At 39.6% G+C, this 27,250-nt stretch overlaps 1 protein-coding gene across 3 annotated transcripts in view; it reads left to right on the top strand.

The window, feature by feature from the left end:
• The window catches only part of SH3D19 (SH3 domain containing 19), a 179,581-nt gene that overhangs the window by 133,153 nt on the left and 19,178 nt on the right, over positions 1-27,250 (top strand). For all 3 annotated transcript variants that reach the window (XM_070415304.1, XM_070415303.1, XM_070415306.1), the window contains 5 exons: positions 5,835-5,942; positions 8,196-8,308; positions 15,975-16,036; positions 17,042-17,306; positions 26,288-26,360. In XM_070415304.1, coding sequence (XP_070271405.1) covers positions 5,835-5,942; positions 8,196-8,308; positions 15,975-16,036; positions 17,042-17,306; positions 26,288-26,360 — 621 coding nt within the window. The remainder of the gene's footprint in view (positions 1-5,834; positions 5,943-8,195; positions 8,309-15,974; positions 16,037-17,041; positions 17,307-26,287; positions 26,361-27,250) is intronic.

Here is a 27,250-nt window from a genome sequence, read left to right as displayed (position 1 = left end):
GCCACTGTGGAGAACAGTATGGCGTTTCCTTAAAAAGTTAAAAATGGAGCTCCCTTTTGACCCAGTAATCCAATTTCTAGGACTGTATCCAAAGAAACTAGAAACACCAATCAGAAAGGATATATGCACCCCTATGGTCATAGCAGCACAATTTACAATAGCTAAGATGTGGAAACAGCCTAAGTGCCCATCAGCAGATGAGTGGATTAAAAAACTGTGGTACATCTACATAATGGAATACTACACTGCTATAAAAAAGAAGGAACTTTTACCATTTGCAACAGCATGGATAGAACTGGAGAGCATTATGCTAAGCAAAGCAAGCCAGTTGGAGAAAGATAAATATCATATCTCATATGTAGCATATAATGATCAACATAATTTGATGAACAAGAATAGATCCAGAGACAAATGGCAGGGGAGGGGAGGGGTAAGAGAGCAACCAAAGGACTTGTATGCATGCATATTAGCATAACCAGTGGACACAGACACTGGGGCGGTGGGGACTTGCCCAGGGTGGGAATGGCAGGAGAGGGGGTGTCAATTGGGGAAAAAGGAGACTTATGTAAAACTTTAGACAATAAATAGAAAGAAAGAAAAGAAGGGAAGGGAGGGAGGGAGGAAGGAAGAAAGAAAAGAAGGAAAGAAAAAAGAAAAGGGAAGGGGAAAAGAAAAGAAGATAAAGAGTAAACTTCACACTGGGTAACTAGAGAGAGACTTGCACACCATCATCAAGATGAAAAACAGGCCTCTGGCTCCACCTTCTCATTGAAGTGACGCTGCTTGTCCTCCCCACGAATCCGCACACCTGGTCTGGATTACAGCCCAGGACAGCATGCAGACAAAGAGGCAGATGCCGAGCTCACTGACTCAGTGAGCACAGCTGAAGTAGATTAAACCAGCCCACTCCTGCCAAACAGCCTGCAGGGCTGGAACACTAAGGCTTCCTTGCTCCACTTTATGAAAAAGGCATGTATAGTAGAATAATTACCAGTTATCTGAGTGCTAATTCTTAAAGAGCAGCTAATGATATTAAAAATAAAGACCAGCCTGGCCAGTGTGGCTCCGTGGTTTAGCATTGACTTATGAACCGAGAGGTCATAATTCAATTCCCGGTCAGGGCACAAGCCCAAGTTGCAGGATCGATCCCTAGTGGGGGCCATGCAGAGGACAGCTGATTGATGATTCTCTCTCATTATTGATCTTTCTCTCTCTCTCTCTCTCTCTTTCTCTCTTTGTCTCCCTCTCCCTACCTCTTTGAAGTAAAAATAAATAAATACAAAAAAGAGTGGGTGGCTAGGAGACTTTGAATACTTTGTATTGAAGTTGCATCGTTGCTACTTAAATTTAAATCCTTTAGGTTTAAAAATAGTGCCTGGACCCCTTTAATGCAATAGTGAGATCTGCTGCAGTGTGTGGGACTTGGGGTGGGGCATTAGTCCTCCAAAATTAACCCCTTTTGGTTCCCCCTTGTGTCCAGTCCTATAAGGGCAGTGATTGCCTCTTTTCTCCTTCCCCTGCCCCCTTGTTCAATGCCCTCACTCCTGGAATTTGAGAGACTGTGTGTAGGTGGTATACTGACCCAGAATTTGGTATGAGTTGGGAAACAACTGAAGTTATTCCATGCTTTTCCCTCCACACACCTCCCCCCAAATCATCAACTAAAAATCTATACAGTCAAACCTCTATTCTCAAACATCCCTTATCTCAAACAATTCAGTTCTCAACCAAGTTGTTCACAGAAAAACATCTTGGTTATTGAACAAAACTTCTTGACCTGACAGGCCTTTCATGCTGATACCTTTACAATCAGTCATGCATCTCTCAGGTGACAAAGGAGATAATGAGCGAGTATGAGTTAGTTTACTACTAAACCTCACATTGTTAACATATCAGGAAATTGTGCTGTGAATATTTTTGTGGTTTTTTGCTTTTGTTGCTGTTTATTATTAAATATATACAGTAATTCACCATAGGTCCTAAGACGGTTAATGATAACAGCAAAGTGAACAATGATAAAGCTTTAAAAAGAAATCATTGCAAAGTATGATAGAGGTGTTCATGTGCCTGATCTAGCTACCAAGTATGGCATGGCGAAATCGATGATTAGCACGATTTTTTAAAAATATTTTTATTGATTTTCATAGAGGAAGGGGGAGGGAGAGATAGAAACATCAATGAGAGAGAACCACTGATCCACTGCCTCCTGCATGCCCCCTACTGGGGATTGAGCCCACAACCTGCGTGACTGGGAATAGAACCTGGAACCAATAGAACCTGGGACCTTTTGGTCCATGGGAAGATGCTTAATCCACTGAGCCACCACAACTGGGCGATTAGCACAATTTTAAAACATAAAGGGGCCATCAAGAGTGCTGATGTTGCTAAGGATGTGAAAGTGCTCATGAAACAAGGGTCACAGGCAATTTGGAAAGATTAAAATGGAATCATTTGGAGGCCTAGAATGGATTAACTCAATTTACTTTGTTTCTAACTAGAGGCCCGGTGCACGGATTCATACACCAGTGGGGTTCCTCGGCCTAGCCTGTGCCCTCTCTCAATGCAGGACCCCTCGCGGGATGTTGGATAGCCGGTTTTGGCCCAATCCTCGCAGGCCTAATCCAGACAGGAGGGAGCCCAATCCTGTGCATTGAGCATCTGTCCCCTGGTGGTCAGTTCACGTCATAGTGACTGGTCAACCGCTCGTTCGGTTGTTCGGTCGCTCAGGCTTTTATATAGAGAGAAGTGAAAAAAATGATTAGCTTTTCGAAAAAAATCACTTCTCGAACAGCCTTCTGGAACAAATTAAGTTCGAGAACCGAGATTCCACTGTGTTAATAACCAGCAGATTACAGGTACCAAAAGCAGCCTTTAGAGAAGAAATGCCACTTGAAAGGTAAAACACAATGAACAATTATCAGCCTTAACCCTTCTCTTGATTTTTTTGGTCCTTTTCCCTGGGGGCCTTTCTTAGGTGGTAGATAATAAACTTAAAATAGGATTGTACTTTACTCATATCTCCCCACCCAGCACTGTTACTGGCACAGCAGACAACAGAGCCCTGAGGGAATGGTATATTACAACCAAGATTGGGAGAGGGAGGATGGACAAGTTCCTGGACAGTCAAGCCTACAGCAGCTGGGGGAGGCAGGTGGCTCCTTAGAGCTCACTGGGTGTCAACAAGGGTCATGTTGGCAGAGCAGAGGCAAAGGCAGGGGAGAAAGAAGAACAGAGAGGAAAAATACACACAGAGGAAAGATACTGTGTTTTTGTATTTGAATAAAATACCAAGATTACATGGGCTCTTCAAATTCTTTTGTTTTAGCTAGGGTTACTCAGAATAAATGAACTATTCAGAGAGTTCAGATTTAGGTAATATTTGCAATAGTGGGCATTAATACAGGGGTATCTACCTCTTTTTATCCAGTGGTACTGCTGTTTCTTAAAGACCAATGTATATTATTCAAGTTGGAAGAACTATTAGAATATGTAAAATCCAGTTGTTGGAAATACGGTCATGGCACCCTCCCCAACTTTACCCTCCTGTTTCATGCTACAATCTGTGTCCCTCTGCCCACACCTGAAGTGCCTCACCTTGCTCTACTTTTTCCTTTTTCAGTAGTACCTCTTGCCTTCCAATATACCCCATGAACTACTTATCTATTATATTTATTGTTTACTGTTTCCATCTCCTTGCTGCAGTAAAAGTACCATGAGGGCAAAGTTCTTTGCTTTGTTCACTGAAGTATTCCCAGCATCTAGCTTGTTTGATGTGTAGCAGGCACCCAACCAATACTGAATAAGAAAAGTAGAAAAGCAAACTACAAAGAAGTGGATATAAAATTATCCTGTTTTTGTTTTGCAAAATACCTAGATAATAATACATGTACTATAGAAAAAAAATTATAGACAGATACACCACATCTTAGATAATAATTACTCCCAGAGGAATAGGATTACAGGAGATTTTCTGTCATATGTTTCCCATTTTTACAATAAATATTACTTTTGAAGTAGAAAATAATGCTATAACAAAGTAAGGATTAAAGAATTTGGTTAGGCCTAAAAGAAGGACCTTTGTTTATTTTTGGGGGACATAGGTTACAGTGAAAGAAAGTTACATTGTTACAAGAGCCTTTTTAAAAAGTTTGATGTTTTGATAATCTTGAGTTGGTTTTTTTGAACTTAGACAAGACTCGCCTCATTTGTGAACTGATAGACAGGGTTTCACAGAGGGGTTATCTAATTTTTTTTTGCTCAGTAATCTAATAATAATTTTACCTAGCATACCATCTGGAGGCCCTTCTTAGGTGGTAGATAATGAACTTAAAATAGGATTGTACTTTACTCTTGTATCTCCCCACCCAGCACTGTTACTGGCACATGGCAGACATACATAGGTGAGCAAGTGAGTGATATCCTTGGAGGGTATAGGATGGCAGGATTGCCTGCGAACTGGGTGGAAGGCAAGGAGGAGTGTCAGGGAGCTGAAGAGCCTTCTTATTCTGAGCTCAGCTCTTCACATATCCTGCAAAGAGCTGGTCAGCAAAAGGTGCTTCTTGAACTGCAGCTCATAATGGGCAGAACATGAGTCCTGTTCATCACAGGAGCTCTGGGGTGCATTGTTTTACAGGGAGTGTCTCCCTAAGGCAAATATTCATAGAACAGGTGCAGAATTACAGCTTATACTAATTCTGCCTCTTGTTAAATAAAGGCAGAGGTGGCCTCGTAAGATCCTGTGTGCAGTGTAGAGTATCAGTTATACAGCATTTTATTTTATATTTGCTAATCTAATTATTTTTAGATTTCTCATCTTCAAAAAATTTTATGGTCATTTTTCCAAACTACTGAAAAGAACATTGACATTAAAGAAAAAAAGAATATTCCTTTCAGGAAAAAAGTTCAGTGGTTATGTTTTTTAAAAAAATACTTTTTCTAAGCATATACTGCCTATTTATTTATCTTTGGTAATCTTCACCCAAGGATATTTTTTCCATTGATTTTTAGAGATAGGAGGAGGGAGTGACAGAGAGAAAGAAAGTGAGAGATGAGAGAGAGAGAGAGAGAAAGGGAGAGAGACATTGGATGCCTCCTGCATGCACACCATCAGGTGCAGGGGATTGAACCTGTAACACAAGTACGTGCCCTTGACCAGGAATCGAACCCACAACCCTTAGGTGCTGGGCTGATACTCTATCCACTGAGCTACACCAGCCAGGGCATATACTATCTATTTTAAATGAATCAGTTAAGATAGAGAGATGCCAAGTCATGTATCCTTACGTCGAAATGATATATTTGAAAGGGGATGTCTTATTTTCAGGATAAAATGTTTGTCATTTTCATTTTACTGAAGTGTCATTTTACTGAAGTATTAAAATCTAAGACTCTGCTGAGCACCTACCATGTGCTAGGCATGTGGGTAAGTTTTCCACAGGCACAGGCGTGTGGGGAGCGGAGGTCTTTTCTTCCTGGGGGCCTGGGAGGCTTCACATTAGAGGGAAAATTGGCTCTTCGGTTCACTTGCCCCTCATTTTCAGGCAGACACTTATGAAATGATTGCACTCCCATGAAAGATAGCTTCTACATAATTCAAGATTGTCCTGGATCCCTCTCATCAGAGAAGAAGAAAAGCCATATGAATTATTTACAGAGCATCAAGTTATTTCCTTTCATGAGCTCCGACTGTTTTTGTCTCTGCAAACTGAGATTTTGTTTATCCATGAATAGTTTTCCCTGGGGCATGAAAAATATGACTCTTTAATTATGAATGAGATTTTTTGTTTGAGTCCATGTTAACTAAAACATGCAAAATAAACTGTGTTTTTCATTAGATCCCTTCCAGGTCCCCACAAAGACAGAACCAACAAAAGAACCAGCAGTTCAACCAGCACCCACCAGAAAGCCCACTGTGATTCGAATTCCAGCCAAACCAGGAAAATGTAAGCACTTCTCTGCCTTCTTTATTTGCTGTCCAAGAGCCTGGGGATAATACATGCTCTTTTATCAATGTCTGCTTTGAAAGTATGTGTGATCAGCCATTTATTATCATTTGTAGTCTAGGACATTTAAAAGCAAGTTGGTGGGGTTTTTTTACAATTCTTTAGACAATTAGTACAGTAAATTTGGATTTTATTTCTCTTTAACAATGTCTTTAAGTAGAGAGAATAGAGGGAGACTAAAACTCAGAATAATTGTAATATCCTCTGGTGCCTCTGGTAAAGATATGGTAGGAAAGGAATTGAAACTGATAGCAAATGAAGTTATATATGTCTATCATAGAGAGCATATTACCCCATTATATATAGGACGTATATTACTCCAGTCAGCACCCTTATAAATTGGACTAATAGTTCTGAAATCCTGAAACGAGTATATTGAGGAAGCACCTTTACTTATTATCCTGACAAAGCTCCAGAAACTATGTATGAGAGAACTGAAGTGCCAGTTTCCAGAGAGTTATTTCCCAATAATTTTATCATTACAATTATCAAGCAATGCATATATGCCATGGAGGAAGAAAAGTAAGACTTTTGGTGTCTGAAGAACTTGGAATGGACAAGTGAAGGAAGGAACAGCTTCGTGGTGCAAAACCCCTGGCTCTTCTTTGAACCTGTCAGCTCCTTCCCCTGGGGACCTGTTCCTTCTGACTAGGATGTTCTTTTCCCAGATATCTGCATGGCTCCCCTCTTTACCATTCCTTCGGATCTTTGCTCAAATGCCACTTTTCTCTTTGAGACTTCTGCTGACCACATTATTTGAAATTGGAAATCTCCATCTCCCCACATACCCCCTCCTATGTCCCTTCCTGCCAGTCAGCTGACTCCTCTCTCCTTGCATATTGTTACTACTTTGTAACTGTAATTGTTTGTCACAACAATATCATATCCTAAATAATTCATTACTTCCTTGTTAAGAATAAGGTAACTGTAGCACAGAGAAAGGCTTCCAGATGGTGACTGAGTTGGAATGTTCCTGTGTCTTAAATATCCCAGAGCAGCGCTGTCTCTCACTGCGAACACTTATCTCTAAATCATTGTTTGTCTGGTAGTTGGCCTGGGTGTTTTCCTCCTTTTGAGTGTTTTCCTGTCTCTGGGTAAAATAGGAACCTGACAGATCATCCTCTTGCTACAGGTTTTTCCTGTGAAATGGAGGCAGAGTGTCTTTTGAAAGAATGGGAAAACCTCCCACCTTTAAATGCCTACGCCATGTGTAAAAGATGGTTTTAGCCTCCTTTGTGTGTTGCAATCATCCCCTCTCCATGTGTTTTTGCGCACAGATTTTAATTAGTTGTCACTAATTAAATCTGGTCATCTTTGTTTTCTTCTTTTTAAAATAAGTTGGGAGTCCACGATGACGGAGGTAAGGATGTAGTTCAGCTGTAAGGATATTATTTGTTAAATTGAGAGGGCAGTTATGCCCATTAATCTGGAGCTAATGGATTACAAAACACATTTAATGATTTGGGTGGGGGAAGGTTGACTACCCCACCTGTTAAGAAGCATCATGCCTATTACAATGAGCATAGCCTTTTGAGTTCAAAACCCTGGTTCTGACAATTACTAGCATTAAAACATTGGGTGGCTCATATATTATCTTCTCAGTTTCAGTTTCTTCATCTGAAAAATGGGTAGGATATTATTTAGTGTAGTGCTGTCCAATAGGTCTTTCTTCAAGGATGGAAATATTCCAGATCTGTGCTGTACAATATGGTAGCCACTAACCATATGCGGCTATTGAGTACTTAAAATGTGGCTAGTGTAACTGAGGAACTGAAATCTTAATTTTATTTAATTTTAAGTAAGTAAGAATTACGTTTAAATCACCACATATAACTACTAGCTAGTGGAGTGCACAGATCTAGTGCATAGATAGATGTTAGTTGGAGAAATGTATGTGATTAAAGTACCTTAACTTAATGCCTGGCACATAGAAAGTTCTCAAAAATGTTGGCTGCTGTCATAATGATTTAGCATTATTTTTACTCTCTATAAAATATTTCGTAACTAATGTCTACTAACCCATCAGTTTTCTGAAGTTTGCTAGGAGTTCTTTCTCACTTGCTTGGCTAGCTATCCATCTTTGTGTGGATCTTTTACAGTAGCCATTTTCCTAAGGAATCGAGCTGCAGTCATTTCATTCTTTTGAATCCCCAAAGACCAGAAGTTATTGATGAATTACTGCTGTTTTTCCAGGTTTACATGAGGATCCACAAAGCCCACCTCCTCTCCCTATTGAAAAGCCTATTGGAAACACTTACAGTACAGTATCTGGAAAACCCAGTAATGTTGACAGAACTAGAGACTTGGTAAGTGGTCGTTATAGAGTGTTGTAGGTTGAAGACCAACTGATGCGCTAATTTAAATATGTGCAAATTATTTTACTGGTCAGATTAAAAAAATATCTTATTACAAATCAGGTTCTAAATCCCATGTACTTATTTTAATGTGATACTTTATATTTTACAAACCCCTATAGAACAAAAGAATTAGGCCAATTCATTGTACTTCATCATAAAATAATTTGTCCTATACCTATATAATGGCCTCCTTTCTTTCATTGTCTAGTCATCTTTTTTTTTATCTTTATGGTTGAAAGTATTACTTATTTCCTCCTTTTCCTCCCTTAACCTCTTCCAGCCCACTTCTGTTCCCACCCCACCCCCCCCTCACCACCCAATTGTCTGTGTCCATGGGTTATGTTTTATGTATACAAGTTCATTGGTTGATCTCTTCCCATTCACCCTCCCCTGCCTTCCCTCTGAGGTTCAACAGTATGTTCAAGCTTCTATGACTCTGGGTCTATTTTTTGATCAGCCATCTCTTTTAAATGGCCCTAATAATGAGGAAGTTATGAAAAATCTCTAAAAACCTGTACTATTTGTGGAAATAGATTTATTTCAATGATCAGTTTTTATTTAAAATATCAATTAGTGACATAATTTTAAGATAATTACCATAAAAATTTGTTACTCTGAAATTTAGGGGAGAACTATTTTTAAATTTTAAAAAATAGTGCTTTACCATGTGCTTCTTAACAAATTGTGGGTCAAGAGTTTTATTTTTATTTTATTTTTTTTAATTAAATCTTTATTGTTCAGATTATTACATTAGTTACTCTTTTTTCCCACCATAACTCCCCTCCACCCAGTTCCCACCCCACCCACCGCCCTCACTCCCCACCCAGTGTCCTAATCCATAGGTGCACGATTATTGTCCAATCTCTTCCCTCACCTCCCACATCCCCGCCCCCAAGAATAGTCAGTCCATTCCCATTCTATGTCCCTGATTCTTCACCAGTTCATACTGTTCATCAGATTATTTATTCATTTGATTTTTAGATTCACTTGTTGATAGATGTGTATTTGTTGTTCATAATTTGTATCTTTACCTTTTTCTTCTTCTTCCTCTTCTTAAAGGATACCTTTCAGCATTTCATATAATACTGGTTTGGTGGTGATGAACTCCTTTAGCTTTTTCTTATCTGTGAAGCTCTTTATCTGGCCTTCACTTCTGAATGATAGCTTTGCTGGATAAAGTAATCTTGGTTGTAGGTTCTTGGTATTCATCACTTTGAATATTTCTTGCCACTCCCTTCTGGCCTGCAAAGTTTCTGTTGAGAAATCAGCTGACAGTCGTATGGGTACTCCCTTGTAGGTAACTGATTTTCTTTCTCTTGCTGCTTTTAAGATTCTCTCTTTGTCTTTTGCTCTTGGCATTTTAATTATGATGTGTCTTGGTGTGGTCCTCTTTGGGTTCCTTTTGTTTGGGGTCCTATGCGCTTCTTGGACTTGGAAGTCTATTTCTTTCACCAGGTAGGGGAAGTTTTCTGTCATTATTTCTTCAAATAGGTTTTCAATATCTTGCTCTCTCTCTTCTTCTGGCACCCCTATAATTCGGATGTTGCTACGCTTGAAGCTGTCCCAGAGGCTCCTGACACTATCTTCGTATTTTTGGATTCTTTTTTCATTTTGCTTTTCCGGTTGGGTGTTTTTTGCTTTTTCATATTTCAAATCTTTGACTTGATTCTTGTGATCCTCTGGTCTGCTGTTGGGAGTCTGTATAATATTCTTTATTTCAGTCAGTGTATGCTTAATTTCTAGTTGGTTCTTTATCACAACATCGAGGGTTTCACCAGTCTTCTTGAAGATCTCACTACATTTATCGGCAGCTTCTAGACAGTTCTTTAAAGACCTTAAAAGTGTGGTTTTGAACTCTATATCCAGCAGTTTGCTTTCCTCCAATTCTGTCGTTTGTGTTCTATTTCTTTGTCTCGGCATTTTTTATGCTTCGCTGTGTCGATAGAGTGCCTTTCTGTGCTAAGTGTCCCAATTACCTGAGGTAGACACTCTTGGTGCACCCCCTTGTGGGCTTTGTGCACAGTCTTGTTGTGGTTAAGCCTTGATTGTTGTAGTTATCACTGTGAGGAATTGACCTCCAGGCCAATTGGCTGTGGGAATCAGCTGTGTCTGCAGTGGGAGAACTTCTGTGCTGGAGACACCCCTCTGGGGCTAGACTTGCTTCGATGGGGCTTTTGTGCTCACTGAGTCTGCCCCCTGAGTGTGTCTTTTATGGTTCCACGGAGCTGCAAGCTGGATGGTCCCACTCTGACCTCTGGGCTTCCTGGCTCCTGGATCTCTAGGGAGGTGCTAATCTAGCCTTTGCCTGAGGCTATCCAGCAAAAGCCTCCCTGCAGGGCTTGGGCGGGGCGGGTCCCACGGGATCAACAGGGCGGGATTAGCGATTATGGCTGCTCTCAGTCTTGCCCTCAGAGGCTCTGCTTCTCAGTGTCCCAGTAGTCGCTGCAAGCCCCACGGAGAGAAAGCTGCCCTAGGGTTCTGAGCGATGCCAGACAGTCCCGCTTCTCCCGTATGAGTGTGGGTCCTTAGAGACTCGCCCGGAACTGGAGCTCAGAGCCTGAGACTCCCTCCTGATTGAAAACGACAACCGCGCCCTCAGCCTCCAGCCCGCTCCGCATGCACTCCGAACCTTAGTATTTTACTTCAGCACTGCACCTCCTCTGAGCCTCGGTATGCTTTTCTCTTTCCTTCTAGTTGTAGAACTTCCACTCAGCCAGCTTTCTTGTGGTTCTGGATGATGTCCGTTCCGTCTTTTAGTTGTATTTTTGACGTGGTTGTTCGAGGCAGCAAACTCCCGTGTTTACCTATGCTGCCATCTTGGTTTCTCTCGAGTTTTAAACATACTTTTTTCCCTTCAACCTTATTACAATTTCCCTATACTTTTTGAAATTCCCATATAATAGATAATCTTTAAGGTTTGTTTCAAAAGGAACCAATTTTTAAAGTCTGTGAAACAAATTTTCAGTTCAAATTTCATAATAGTTTTGCATTGTGTATTAACTATGCTTATTTTACATGCAAACTATCTAATCATCTAGTTGAAGAGAAATATCTTGGAAGAAGACATTAAATTGAATTAGCCAAGATCAAGTTAATGAGATTTCTCTGTAGGCTGAATTGAAATTTAGTGATCACTTGCATATTAATAAATTTTTATTAAAACTGGGCCAAAAAATTCCAAAAGAGGATGATAGGGCCCCTACCATACTATTGTTGAATAGGAAAGTCCAAAATTTCCACAAAGGAGAAAGTATCTGAGAAGGTTACAGCATCTGCTCTAAAGGATTATAAAAGAGAGTGAGAGAATAATGAGTAGACATACATATCATTCATTTAAGTCATGGGCTTTGTAAGCCATAAAGCTCTATTAAAGCACGAGGTATTACATTTGGTGTTAAGCAGTCCACAAAGCAACTCCTGCATTTTAGAAAAACAAGAAAAGGAAGTTAGAGTAAACTAAGCCATCTGGAGAAATACTATATTCACATTTTTTTGTACCTCACATGACCAACATGAGGAAAATCCTGTCCTGCACTGTTTATAAGGTAGGGGTGGGGGGGTCAAAGCATTCTGTGCTGAACTGTAATAAATACATCTCATAATAGACACACTGGGTCTGAAGGAAGAAGAGATGAGAAACAGACCACAAGTTAAATAATTTGGCTGAAATCACACAAATAGATTTCTAGGCCAGAAAGTCAAATCTATGAGAAATTCCTTTCGTTTGAGAGTTACAGTTACTGAATGATTTTGGACCAGAGGCCATAAAGACTTCAGGTGTGGGTGAGGATCTGTGGGAAAACTCTTTCTCCAGCGTAATGACCCATGAGGACAGGCTTGGTCTTTGCCACTTTGTCTTACGCGGTACAGCATAAAACCCTCTCCTGTTTCTCCTGCCTTCCGTGCTGAGGAACTTTCCATCTCAGGACAATGGCTATCGTTGCCAAATCTCACTTTCTTCACTTAAACAATGAAGGGCTCCATGGTGAGGAGAATCGGGAGCCACTGGAGCCATTCTGCCAGCAGAGGCAGATGTTCTGTGTACCCTGTTGCCCACCATGGGAACCCAAGACTCCCAAAGCCTTCCCCAAGGAGGCTGCCAGCTGGGGCAGGAGGGAGTCACAGGTACAGTACAGAATGTGGCTCACGAATTCAGGACAAAGAGGGTACCAGTTCCTGGAGAAAGAAGAGAAGCATGTGCAAACAAAAAAGATGGCATCTGTAGGGTCAGTACAGCAGACAAAACAACTTCTCCAGGAACTAAAATGCCTATCCACACACATCACATCAAAAGCCAGAATGTTACTCATTATATTCCATAAATGAGTGAGATTGTGTGATATTTATCTTTCTCTGACTGGCTTATTTCACTTAGCATAATGCTCTCCAGTTCCATCCATGCTGTTACAAATGGTAAGAACTCCTTTTTTACCGCAGCATAGTACTCCATTGTGTAGATGGACCACAGTTTTTTAATCCATTCATTTGCCAATGGGCACTTAGGCTATTTCCAAATCTTAGCTATGGTGAATTGTGCTGCTGTGAACACAGGAGTGCATATATCCTTTCTAATTGGTGTTTCTAGTTTCTTGGGATATATTCCTAGAAGTGGGATCAAAAGGGAGCTCCATTTTTAGTTTTCTGAGGAAACTCCATACTGTTCTTCACAGTGGCTGCACCAGTCTGCATTCCCACCAGCAGTGCATGAGGGTTCCTTTTTCTCCACATCCTCGCCAGCACTTGTCGTCTGTTGATTTGTTGATGATAACCATTCTGACAGGCGTGAGATGGTACCTTATTGTCATTTTGATTTGCATCTCTCAGATGATTAGTGACTTTGAGCATGTTTTCATATGTCTTTTGGCCTTCTGTCTTCTTTCAAAAAGTATCTATTTAGGTTCGTTGCCCGTTTTTTTATTGGGTTGTTTATCTTCCTTGTGTTAAGTTGTATGAGTTCCCTGTAAATGTTGGAGAGTAAACCCTTATGGGTGATAACATTTGCAAATATGTTCTCCCGTGCAGTGGGCTTTCTTGTTGTTTAGTTGATGGTTTCTTTTGCTATGCAAAAGCTTTTTATTTTGATGTAGTCCCATTTGTTTATTTTCTCTTTAGTTTCCATTGCCCTAGGAGCAGTATCAGTGAAGAAATTGCTTCGGCATATGTCTGAGATTTTGCTGTCTGTGGATTCCTCTAGTATTTTTATGCTTTCCCATCTTATGTTTAAGTCCTTTATCCATTTTGAGTTTATTTTTGTGTATGGTGTAAGTTGGTGGTCTAGTTTCATTTTTTTGCATGTATCTGTCCAATTTTCCCAACACCATTTATTGATGAGGCTGTCTTGACTCCATTGTATGTTCATGCAGGGAGGTCAGAGCAACTCCAATTAGGTGTGGAATATTATTGAAGAGGAGGAAAGCCCTAATCAGTAATCTCCCAAAGACTGTTGGCAGAACCTCTGCATACACCTGAATTTAAGCAAATACTAAGGCAGTAGCTTCTGCAGGAACAGTTTCCCTATACTCAGTGTGTCAGATACAGCAGTGCCTTTCAAAAGGTGCCTAATGTTCATCGGGGATTTGAGGATACTGCCTTTTTTCTGATTTAGAGTTTGCTCATTGTAGAAAATGGAGAAAAAGATATTTAAGGTTGTTATAAAATGCCACCATCTGGAGAAAACTACATCTAGTATTTGGTACTTAGATTAGGATTATATGGTATGTATTGATTACAGTACATCTATAACTTTCTATGTCAAATTTATACATCTATATTTTTTAAAAGTTGCTTTTAATTATTAAGTTGTCTAAAAACTATAATGTTGAGAAGAAACAACAAAAGTTCCTGCCTATCTGCTAGAGTGTTTTTCTGCTTTTTTGTTTTAATTTCTAAAGTGGCCAAAGAAATAAATGAGTTTTTCAAGTATCATAGCAGTATTTGTCAGGGGGAAATAGCAGCAGCGTATTTATAAGACATGGATTATAGTCTGGAATATTGCAGGGTTTATGAGCTGGTGACTCTCTTCACTACATTAACTGAACTCATTAGTGAAACCAAGTTTTAAGGGCAAGCTTAATTTGTTTTTAAAAATGGGGTTTTAAAACATTGAAACACATTTCAATTATCACAGCTATTGGCAATTAATCATTTGGTACTTAAGGAAAAGTTATAAATATTCAGTCTGAATTAAAATCCATTGAAGTGAGTTTTAACTCATTTATATAAGAGAAGGAGTGAAACAGTCTTAGTTCAAAGATCTCTCAAGGTATAGTTAAACCTCCTTTAAAAAAAGGGCAGTGTAATTTTAAAGGGCTGGCATTTCCCTCCTTTTGAGGTCCTGGAGAAATATTATTTCCTGGAGTCAGTGTTAGGTGCTTAGAAAGTAGAAAAGGTTAAAAAGGAGATTCAATTAGAATTAGAAGAATTTGGTGAGGACTTTTCCCTCCAAAACAGAAGTTTTAACTTCTCATTCAACAGAAGATATGAAAATATTTTCCATGTATTATATTCATTTCCCAATCCTGAGGCTACACCATCTCCATAAAAGTTATTTAAATGACCCAGTTTGAAGCCCTTTCCCTAGAGAAATCTTTCTATAGATCTGCACACTTCCAATTTCTCTCATGTGCTATTAAGCTAAAACATTCCAAGCTGTCTTTTGTTTTTCACATGACCCCCTATACTCTTTCCTACAAAACTCTTCTCAGAACTGGCATGGTGGAGAGTCATCCTGTATACCAAAAGATTGCGGGTTTGATCCCTGGTTGGGGCACGTGTCTCTCTCTCTCTCTCTCTCTCTCTCTCTCTGTCTCTCTCTCCCCGCCCCTCCCCCCCCCCTCTCTCTCTCCCCCTGCTCTCTCTCTCTTTCTCTCTCTCTCCGCCCCCTCTCTCTCCCTCCTCTCTCTAAACATATCCTTGGGTGAGGATTAAATTTTTTTTTAAATCTCTTCTCAGTACATCCCATCCCTTTGCTCTAGTGGTCCCAGCTTTCTGTTTTCTTGGGCCTTTTCTGTTTCTCCTCACATGCCTTCCTTTCAGGCCATCCCTTAAACTTCTCATATTGTTCTGCCGCCTCCTAGTTCAGAACCCACTGCACAATGTATAAACCATCCAGTGATGAGAGAGCTGCCTGTTCTAAGCAAAACAAACTAATCACCACTTCACTTATTATGTGTTAAATTTAGGATCAGTACATATCTTACATGTCATCATGGAATAAATAAAGGCCATTGTTTTTGTTTTTAGTTTTCTACAGTTCCTGCTTAAATTGCTCCTGTGTAACCCATCATGATTGAAGCATCATCCTTGATACTTTTGAATCTGCTGTGTGTTCAGCCATGCAGGGCAATTGGTTGGGTCATGATCTACAATAGCAGATCGCCGGTCTCCTCCTCTATGTCTTCACATGTATTAGGATGTGGACAATTTAGGTGGGATCGTGGGATGAGTTAATATTGCTCAAGACTAAAAACTTTCTCTACTTTCTAACTTATTTTATTTTCTCTAACTCAGCTACATTTCCACTTATAGATCCAGCCAAAAAGTTGTCCACAACTCCTCTTGACAAGGTCTTGTTTCAGATGAACCTTAACTAAAAAACATTCTCTGATACTTGCAGGAATCTGACCAGGCTGGTCAAATGGGAGGCTCTGTGCGAGGACCCCCCAGGCTTCCACCAAGGTCAGTGTGGGAAAGCTTTTAAAAAGTACGAGAGCAGCTAATGCCTCAGAGACTGGACTCCCCTTTCTGTCATCAAAACTGAGTGCTGTTGGCCTTAGATATTCTTTTAGAGATACATTTTAAACTCATGAATTCACCCAGGCCACTAGCCTACAGTCTGCTCTGACAACAGGTTGTAGGAATCTCTGCTGCTTCTTTGAACTCAATCCCCAAAACTCACAGAACACAAACAGATCTCTATTACTTTTCCTCCAACAAACAAGACTCCTTTCTGGACCTGGAACAACTCCACTTCTGGAATGAACACACACTCGCACACCTATACACTCACACTCTCACTCTCACACTGTCACCCACTCCCCGTTATGAGGAACTGTGGTGACCTGCCTGCCCGAGTTCCAGGGCTATTGGAACAAAAAGCTGTGATACTATCAGAAGCTATTCCTATGTTACAAATTATTTTTATCATAGGGATTAAGGAAAGGTTTTCAAAGTAATGGTTGTCCTAGCTCATTTTCAAAACAGCTTTCTTTATATTAATCTAACTCAGAGTTAGAATAGTAATTCCTATAACATGAATATTAGGGTAGTTTGATGTTCCTTTTCTAATCATGAACTAGATCACATCACATATACCTGACATCTTATTGTAAGCTTTTCATCTCAGACTTTGGTAGAATGTGCTTAGTTTCCTGAAACAGTCATGGTGTGTTTACGAGCAAATGGGACATTAGTGAGCTCATGATAGTAAATGCTTGTTTGTCTTGAACTAATGAATCTCTAGTGCAGGATGAGAGGAAGCTGGAACATCGACATTTCCTCTAATAATATAATGTTTAATGCAGCAGCCATTTGCTCAGAAATAGCATACCCTGCGTGTTTAGGTAATTGTATTGTACTAGCAGAAAGCTGTGCGTGCGTTGGGGGGGGGGGGGGGGGGGGGGGGTGCAAACAGAACCTAATGTTGATCAAACACTGATTCACAGCTCCCACCTTGCCTTTCAGACCTATAAATGGAAAAGTCACACCAGCTCGACAGCCTCCTCCCAAAGGGGCCCCTGAAAGACCACCTCCCCCGAGAGTTTCTGCAACCAGAACATCAAATAAAAAACTACCTTTGAATCGGTCTTCTTCTGACATGGATCTTCTGAAAAAACAAAATAATGTGGCTTCCAGACTCACAAAAACCAAGAGTCAATTTTTTAAAAGTGAAGATCCGGTGCTACCCCCTCGCCCTAAACCAGGACACCCTCTCTACAGGAAATACATGGTAAATTTAGCTTTTAAAAATGTTAGTGGTCAAGAGGTTTGTCCTAAAGTAATATATAAGATCCATTATTCCTTAGAGCAGCGGTTCTCAACCTGTGGGTCGCGACCCCTTTGGGGGTCGAACAACCCTTCCACAGGGGTCGCCTAAGACCATCGGAAAACACATGTATAATTACATATTGTTTTTGTGATTAATCACTATGCTTTAATTATGTTCAATTTGTAACTATGAAAATACATCCTGCATATCAGATATTTACATTACGATTCATAAGTAGCAAAATTACAGTTATGAAGTAGCAACAAAAATAATTTTATGGTTGGGGGTCACCACAACATGAGGAACTGTATCAAAGGGTCGCGGCATTAGGAAGATTGAGAACCACTGCCTTAGAGGAAGATGATGAGACAGATGTGGACTTGATCCTTGACCTTAAGAGTTCTTCAGATAAGTAGTCCATAATAAAACCTAGGTCTTTAAAGCAGGGTTTTATTAGGAGAAATAGAGGAATAGGAGGCAGTGCAGACAGGAATTGAACAAACAGCAACTCTAAGAAACCTGACCAGTAAGTTACACTAATGGGTTTTTATAAAATCTGACAGATTTTATAGTTTATATCCCTTGCCCACAGAGTAAAAATTTAAAATAAAATAGAAAGAAAGGTTTTATTAAGGTGAATGATTTTTCCCCTTTTGTAAACATAATTATCATGGACCATTTAATTGTTACCAATTAGAAGCTTTCATTAATAATTGGAATAGCTGAGGTATTAATTTGGTTCTTTTATGAATATTTTTCTCATCATATGACCTTAAACCTTTGGCTGCATTTTCCATACTTAAAAACAGAGTTGATGTGCTCTTACCACTTTGGTTTGGTTAACCTGATAAAATCTAAGACAAATAAAAATAGGAAGCTGTGGGGGTAAAGGGGGGAGAATTGGGAGGTATCTGTAATACTATCAACAATAAAAAAAATATATATTTAAAAAAATAGGGAGCCCTGGCCAGTGTGGCTCAGTTGGTTGTGCATCCTCCCATGACCAAAAAGTCACCTGCCCAGTAGGGGTTGTACAGGAGGCAGCTGATTGATATTTCCCTCTCCTTTCCTCTCTCTCTGAAATCAATAAAAACATGTTTTAAAAAATAGAGAGATCAGGACTGTTTGTACTTTTTTTTTACTGATTGATTTTTAAAGAGAGAGAAAAAACATACATTGACTTGTTGTTCCACTTATTTATGCATTCATTGGTTGTTTCTTGTATGTGCCCTGACCAGAGATCAAGCCTTGGCTTATCGGGACAACACTCAGCCCACTTAGCTATCTGGCCAGGGCCTGTTTGTACTTTTTAAATAATTGCATGACAGTAGCTTTTATCAAGAACAGCAGCTAATAATTTTATATTGTGCTACATTTCCATCATTGAGCCAGAAATTACTTTCACTTTAAGCCATATAGGGTTTTATAAAATTTTCCTTGGATTGATAAGAAAGACGGAGTGTATTCATATATACTCCTATTCATTTAAATTGATGACATTTTTAATTGCTAAAACCCAGAAGTATTATTTGGGTTAGGTTATTTAAAAATAATGCCTGATGTATTGTGCACTTATTATGGACCAGGTATTGTTCGAAGCATATTATGTATGTTAAATAATTCATTTATTCCTCACACCAACCCTGTGAGGTAGATACTACTATTATCTCTATTATACAGATGAAGAAAATAGTACACAGAGCCATCAAGTAACTGTAGGGGTAAAGGGGTGGAAATGGGAGATATCTGTAATACTATCAACAATAAAAAATATATTTCATTTTATTTATTACTAGAGGTCCGGTGCACAGATTTGTGCACCGGTGAGGTCCCTCGGCCTGGCATGTGGGGATTGGGCCAAAACCAGCTCTCCAACATCCCCCAAGGGGTCCCGGATTGCGAGAGGACGGTTCTCAGGTGACGCACCCCAGAATCGAGCTCCCTCCTCTCTGGTTCTAGGTGCATCCCCGAGAACCGTAGCTGCCAAGTCACCACAGCTCGGCAGCTGCTGCATTGAGCGTCTGCCCCCTGGTGGTCATTGTGCATCATAGCTACCGGTTGGGCAGTTGTACGGTCAGGCAGTCACTTAGGCTTTTATATAGAGAGATTTTTTTTTTTATTGATTTTAGAGAGGAAGAGAGAGGGAGAGAGAAAAACATCAATGCTGAGAGAGAATCATTGACTGGCTGCCTCCTGCACACCCCCCACTGTGGATTGAGCCTGCAACCTGGGCATGTGCCCTTAACTGGAATCAAACCCAGGACCCTTCACTCTGCAGGCCAATACTCTATCCACTGAGCCAAACCAGCTAGGGCTAAAAAATATATATTTTAAAAAAAATAGGGAGCAAAGCTAGTTAATGGTGGAGCCAGCTTTTAAACACAGATCAACTGACTCTGAGCCCATGCTCTTAACCATTATGCCATACTATGGAAATAGTACTTAAGGTTCTTAGCATAGCCATGTAATGTCAATAAAGCATTCGAAGAATCAAATTAATAAATTTAAAATAATGGTATATTAGAGGAGTATGTCTCATTATGAAATAATTTCTTAAATTCCTCATTTTTTCCAAGGCTACCTTGCCATTAAGTTGCTATCCAGGAACCTGGGTACATGGGAGCCCTGGGACTCTGACATAAATGCTAGGAAGCATCAGTACCTAACCCCTAGCAGTCTGCATCTTTGCTCCTGAGTGATGGAGGGGCGCAAGCAGCCCCTTTGCTTGTTGAAAGTGAGCTTGTGTGATCACATTCCCTGGGAATGCCTTTATATTGTAAAGGCCTCTGACCTGTACTCACCAGCCAAAACTGACCATGGCAGGGAACAGAGTCCCCTGGCCAGGGCTCGGTACAGATATAAAAACCATTCTAAAATCAGACAGAGCTTAGTGAACCAGGAAGTGACGAGTCAGGCAATGAACTGGGTTTAAGTAGACGCTTTGTGGCAGAGAAGCTTTGTAAGATGAGATTCAAGGCAAATGAAGGAGTCATTAGCCTGTAGAGGAGCTGCCCACCCCCATCAGCCTTCAGAAGACAACAGCCATTGAGAACCCTTACTCAAAGGCAGGTCTTTATAGGCTGTGAGCTCAGGTGCTGAGTATTTATCCTTCAAGCACCAGGTGACTTAGTGGACCTTGTCCTATAGAATAGAACTTCCTGGTTCTAGTTGTTAAAGAGAACTTTAGGCCACATTTAGCTATAGGCTCAACTCCACACTCCCAAGGACTCGGTCTCCATGAGAAATGGCAGGCCCCACTAGACATGGAGCATGAGGAAGTCAGGTGAAGATTTTTCTGGAGAAGTTGTACTTTACACCTTCCAAATCCCCAAATGACCAGCAAGTTATGATGAGGGTTTTTTGATTGTGAATAATCCTTTTATTGGGTTATATTTAAGCTGTCTGTGCCTCATGGGATTGCCAATGAATACATTGTCTCTCAAACCCCCGGAGAACTCTCTTGTAAGGTAAAATAGAGCTCTTTCTTTAGTGGCAAATGTAAAAAAATCACCAGCCTCTGTTATTACTGCTTTACACATTATTAAATGCTTTAGGCTCCAAAGATTAAAATGTGGGAAGAGCAATAATGTTTTATTAAATAATAATTGCTTCAGGAGTGGTATTGTACCTTACAGCATGGGGACGGACTTGTGCTGCTGAAGCAGGCAGAAAATAATTACTTAGAATGCCAAAAGGGAAAAGTCACTGGTAGAGTTCACCTGTCTCAGATGAAGATTATCACCCCACTTGATGAACATCTTAGGAGCAGACCAAACGTAAAGGAATTAATATTGTACAGCCCTCATATCACCCATGGCAGCACATTTCAAAGAACTATTAATTATATCTCATCCTCAGGTTTTAGCATTTTCTTAACCAGAGTGAAAATTACAGCAGCATTTTATTCCATTTGAAGAATAAATTACTTCTAAGAGACTTGCCACTGCCTTACTAATCACCTTGATACACAGTGACTACCATGTGTTTTGCCTTCTTCATACCGTGCTGACTTACAGCGACCAGAGCACTCAGTATTAATTTTCAACTGTGAGAGCCATTTATTTTTAAATAATGTAAAGATGTTCACTAAAGTGCCAGAGATTAGTTTCCCAGCAGAATGGATAATTATTTTAAAGGGGCCCCTATAACCCTAACCGGTTTGGCTCAGTGGATAGAGCGTCAGCCTGCGGACTCAAGGGTCCCAGGTTCGATTCCAGTCAAGGGCATGTACCTTGGTTGCGGGCACATCCCCAGTGGGGAGTGTGCAGGAGACAGCTGATCGATGCTTCTCTCTCATCGATGTTTCTAGCTCTCTATCCCTTCTCCCTTGCTCTCTGGAAAAAAATCAATAAAATATATTTTTTTTAAAAATAAAATAAAGGGGCCCCTATAAATGCTTAATCTGCCATAAAAAAGCACTTCCCTTGTAAGATTTAAGCTTAGTGTAAACCTCATTTCTCTGATTATAGCTCATAAAATAATGAAATGAAATGTAATCCAACAACCTGAAGTTACAATTTAAGCCTAACAAATTTGTGGATCCTGGGAGAATACAGTGATCATCAAAGTTCATTTGTTTAGCAAGAAAAATGCCATTGAACTATGTTTAGAGGTATATTTTTTAAAAGAGCTTTTTAAGTTACCCAGTTAAATTTTTGACTGTTATTTAATGTAGCAAACATGAAAAATAATATCCACTAATCATTTAATCCAAGTAAAGTATTTGGTTTCCCATTCATCCTAGTTTTCATAATCTAGTCCAATTCTTTCTTCTTAGAAGGTAGTTTATGTTTTGAAGTTTGCTGAGAAACTAAAAATTTGTATATTGGAGAGCGGAGAAGACACATGTTAAGCTAGTTGCAGCTGGGATACTGAAAATTCTAAGTTTAATTCACGTGGAGAAAGTTCTTCTATTACTCATTTTCTCTTTGTTTTGATCCAGCATTATCCCTCTGTCGCAGCCTTCCTTCCTCTCTCAAAACACACTGGGGGGTAACCATGGGAGTTGGGCTGCCAAAAAGCTTTTCTTTAAGAAAAATAGAAGCTACATATATAATGCTTTCAACAATAAAGATTTAAGTTTTTTTAAAGGGAGGGAGGGAGAGAAGGAGGGAGGGAGGAAGGGAGGGAGGGAGGGAGGGAGGGAGGGAGGAAGGAAGGAAGGAAGGAAGGAAGGAAGGAAGGAAGGAAGGAGCTAAAAAGATGAGAGTTCTTTTTTAACAGTCCAAATTTTTTTTCCACATTAAACATGACCTCACTCATCTTGTACCGTAGGCTTGCAGAGTTGGCCTCTGATGGCCAACTACATACAGTGATGCTCAAATGAAACCTCATTCAGGTTTCTGGGTTCATGGCTAGCATTACATTTTTTAGAAAATAAATCTTACCTATTTGAAAGCCTAGTTCTAAGGTAAAGATCTCTGAAAATGTGCTATACTTTCCCCTATCTTAGTAAACAGAAAATATCTAATGCTGTTAGATGAGGTTGACTCTGCAGATCATGGGAAAACTGGGAGATTGTTTACCTTGTTGCAAACACAGATTTGAGTTTCAGGGAGATGGGTTTCAGTTCCCCTCCCACCACCTTAGGTAGTTATCTCTAAACTGCATTTTTTAAATGTGTGAAATGGGTATAATTCCTCACAGAGTTGTTTTTAGAATTCATATATTATATGTTCCATTTATATAAAAGTCCAGCATAGGTAAATCCAGAAAGTAGATTAGTGCTTTGCCTAGGGCTGGGCAGGGGGTGGGGGGTGGGGGGGGTTGCAGGAAGTGGTGGTAAATAGGGAGTGGCTAGGAAGTGGTGGTAAATAGGGAGTGGCTGCTAATGGGTAGGTTTCTTTGGGGGGGGGGGGCGGGGGCGATGATTAAAAAAGTTTTAAACTTCGATTATGGTGTTGGTTGCACAATTCTGTGAATATAGTAAAACTATGTACACTTTAAATGGGTGAATTTTATATGTGAATTATATCTCAAAAATGTTTTTAAAAATTAAATGAGCTAATTAAAGCATATAAGGTGTTTAACTCAGTGAGTAGCACAGTGAGTGAACAATGAAGGCTTTTATTACTCATTTGCATTAGCACTTAGAGTCATATTAAAAAGAGCTTTAAATTATATTGAATTTACCTAATGGTGTGGTCTGAGTTGTACTGACCTCTAGTGGCCAACCTTATTTAGCCTTTTCATCTTGCCCTTCACCTTCCAGACCAGGTTGATGAGCAGCATTCCTAGTGTTATCCATGCACTGAAGTCAGAGAGGGAAGTTAATTGGGAGGCACAAGTTAAGATCTCTCCTCTTCTATTCTCCCAGGCCTGGTTATGTTTAGGTTGTTGGATCATTTAGAGATTCATGTTTGTGTTTTGTGTGGGGTAGGCCTCCAATATCATTTATTTTCCAAATGGATAGCCATCTACCCTAACACAATTTATTTACTTATTTTTTACTTTATATAATTGTTTATCTTTCAGTTAGAGTTGACATACAATATTTTATTACTTTCAACCCAATAATTAGACATTATTTAACTTAGTGATCATTATGACCAATAATCTCGTAGCCATCTGACACCGTATACAGTTATTAGAATATTTTTACTATATTTCCTACGCTGTAAGTTACATCCCCATGACTATTGTGTAACTATCAATTTGTACTTTTTTTTCTAAATTTTTTTTTTTTTTAGAGAGGAAGGAAGAGAGAGAGACATTAATTTGTTGTTCCACTTATTTATGCATTTATTGGTGATTTTTTTTTATCCTCACCTGAGAATATGTTTTTATTGATTTTTAGAGAGAGAGGAAAAAAAAAGGATATAGGAGAGAGACATCAATTGGTTGCCTCCCATACAAGCCCTGACCAGGGATCAAACCCATAACCTAGATATATGCCCTGACCAGGAATCGACTGTACAACTTTCCAAAGCACAGATGACACTCAACCAACTGAGCCTCCAGGCCAGGACTCATTGGTTGATTCTAATGTGTGCCCTGGCACTGGAACCCTGGGCTCAGGGGCCTGGTATGGGGCTGGGACCTCTGTAGTGGCAATATCCTCCCAATTCTTATCTGCTACATGTGGGTGTAGGTTCAGCCCCTTCCACATCTAGACCCCTCCTACCAAATTCAAATTAAGTGGCTTCTTTGTATTATTAGTTATAGGATTTCTATAGATTTCAGGTGGTTCTGAAGTTGATTGTTCCATAGTTTAGTTGTAATTTTGATGTGGTTGTGGGAGGATGCGAGTATCGCATATACCTACACCGCCATTTTGACCGAATGTTAGCCTAATACAATTTATTGAGTAGACATTCCTTTTTTCCACAGACATAAATCAGGGGGGCGGGGAATGAAAAACATACATATGCACACATAATAAATTATGTAGATAATTATTTTTATTTTTTAAGATTTTTAAATTGATTTTTAGAATGAGAGGAAGGGAAAGGGAGAGAGAAAAACATTGATGCGAGAGCAAAACATGGACTGACTGCCTCCTGCATGTCCCCACAGGTGATTGAGCCCAAAACCTGGGCACATGTCCTGACCAGGAATCATACCGACAACCTTCCAGTGCTCCGGATGATGCCCAACCAACTGAGCCACATTGGCCAGGGCATAAATAATTGTTTTTTTAAAAGCCCCTCCAGACTTAAAATATGTCACAGTTTCTTTCTGTAATCCCTGAAATTCCCATGATGCTCATTTGTTTAGGGGAAAGTGCTGAGTGGCCCCTAAGAAAATGTCAGTGTTACTTTGTAAACTCATATGATAAACTGCCATTAGCCATTACTGTCTTGACCTAAATTGGTATTTCAGTTTACCTACCTTGAGAGAATGCAGCATGCCTCCACAGTTGCATTTTGGTTGAAAGAGCAGGTGAGATGTAGAAAAGATCTGAGCAGAGGTGCTGCAGGGTGGAAATGGAGAAGGTGGACTATTATCCACAGTGCAGTCTGATCAACTGGGTACATCATGGCCAGGGAGGGGCAGAGGAATAGAAGCGTGGGGATACCCCTGAGGGGACAAGAGTTGGGTTGAAGAGACAAAAAAGGCATAAAAAAATGTGCCTACATTTATTTCGCAGGTTTGCCAGTATTGAGTTTTAAAATTGTAACTCCAAATAACATCCTTTAATCAGATTTGATGATGATGAATGGATTATTAGCCTGCCAGTTTATATAAAGAAACTAAGAATAACAACTGCTTATTAATAAGAAAAGGTCACTCTTTAGCTTTCTCCTCTCCTCTAGCCAATCTATGGCAGTTGGCTAGATGGTTAGAGAATATTGAATTCTCTTTGCTAACTTACTTAGAATTGTATTGAATAAACCATTCAGATTAAATAGAAAATCTAGGCCAAGCATTGGAGGTAGTGTTAGCTTTTAAATTAGAGAAAGCATTCAGTTAAGTGGCACTAAATGACGTAGATTTTACTTTTGTGAATTATACTTTTGTAAAAGTCATTAGCTCTTTTCATTAAAGGGCAAACATATCAATTGCAGAACTTCTTTTCCCATCTTAATGAAGATACAACTTTTAAGCCTCTGTTCTTACGATTTAGTCCTGTTCACAGTTTTAGGAAAAAGCTACTCCAGATAGGAAAAGAGATAAAAAACAAAACAAAACACTACTTCAGGGTAGAATAGGTCCTAGTGAAAAAAATTTTTAAAGTTCAGTAATTCCATTTTGTTTTACTCTCATTGTTAAAAAATGCTGGAGGATATTATAACTGAGAGTTATTTGCTGTTCTCCCTGGGCAAGGAAACATGCCTTTGCAACTTGATATTGACTCTCTTATTTGGCTCAACTGTATGTTTTGCATCTTGTACTCATATGTCAAGAGGACGCTAGTGAGGGAGGAAAAATTGGTGTCAGAGTGAATGTATATCCAGCATTCATCCTGAATACTTCACTCACAGCCCTGTTTTCCCCCAAAGGATCCAAGCCACACTCAGAAGCCTGTTGACAGTAGTGCTCCTCATGCTGTCATTCTTCATGATTTTCCAGCAGGTAAGGACATAAATAATAAAGTGGTAGAGCCCTTAGAATCCAGGAGCAGGCATCCTCCTTAGGTTAATCTCTGAGGGCCAGCCTTCTTCATTCTCTGCACAACAGAATCCTAGACTGGAGAGGTCATCTTGTCAATCACCCACCTTCAGGAATGGTCAATTGTACCCAACCATTCCAGAAAGCTTAGCTGGATACCCTTGCTTTTGAAACTCCCCATGAGAGAGGAAGAGAGGGTGTTTCCCTACACATGAACAAACAGCAAAATACCTACCAGTTGCAAACTTTTTAACTCTTTCAGAATAGTAGGTACCAATTAATAATTATAATGAAATTATTTCAAATTTAATAAATGAAGTTCTTTTCTCCTAAGAATTGTAAAACCTACACACATAGCTCAGCTATTACTTATGAGATGAAAATATAATTTTCAAATCAACTTTTGAATATCTTTTATATCCAAGACTACAGATAAACTCCTGATTTATTTATAAGTTTACATATTATCTACTTGATAGATTTTTATTTTAGTGTGAGTAAATTTACTTTCTAAAGAGCTGTAGTATTCCCTTAGGTTAGCTGTTCTCAACCTGTGGGTCGAGACCCCTTTGGCGGTCGAACGACCCTTTCACAGGGGTCGCCTAAGACCATCCTGCATATCAGATATTTACATTACGATTCATAACAGTAGCAACATTACAGTTATGAAGTAGCAACGAAAATAATTTTATGGTTGGGTCACAACATGAGGAACTGTATTTAAAGGGCCAGAAGGTTGAGAACCACTGCTTAGTTAATATTTTGAGATTGCAATGATTTTTAAGCATGATTGAGAATAAGAATATTTTACATCTATAAAACCCTTTCATAGTTCAGTATGAATTCAGCAAAAG

This window comes from Myotis yumanensis, unplaced genomic scaffold (assembly GCF_028538775.1).
Source record: "Myotis yumanensis isolate MYYU_CA2020_CCGP unplaced genomic scaffold, mMyoYum1.0.hap1 SCAF_5, whole genome shotgun sequence".
Classification (NCBI taxonomy): Eukaryota; Metazoa; Chordata; class Mammalia; order Chiroptera; family Vespertilionidae; genus Myotis; species Myotis yumanensis.
The sequence above is the reverse complement of the archived record's forward strand: the minus strand, read 5'-3'. Positions and strand labels throughout refer to the sequence as shown.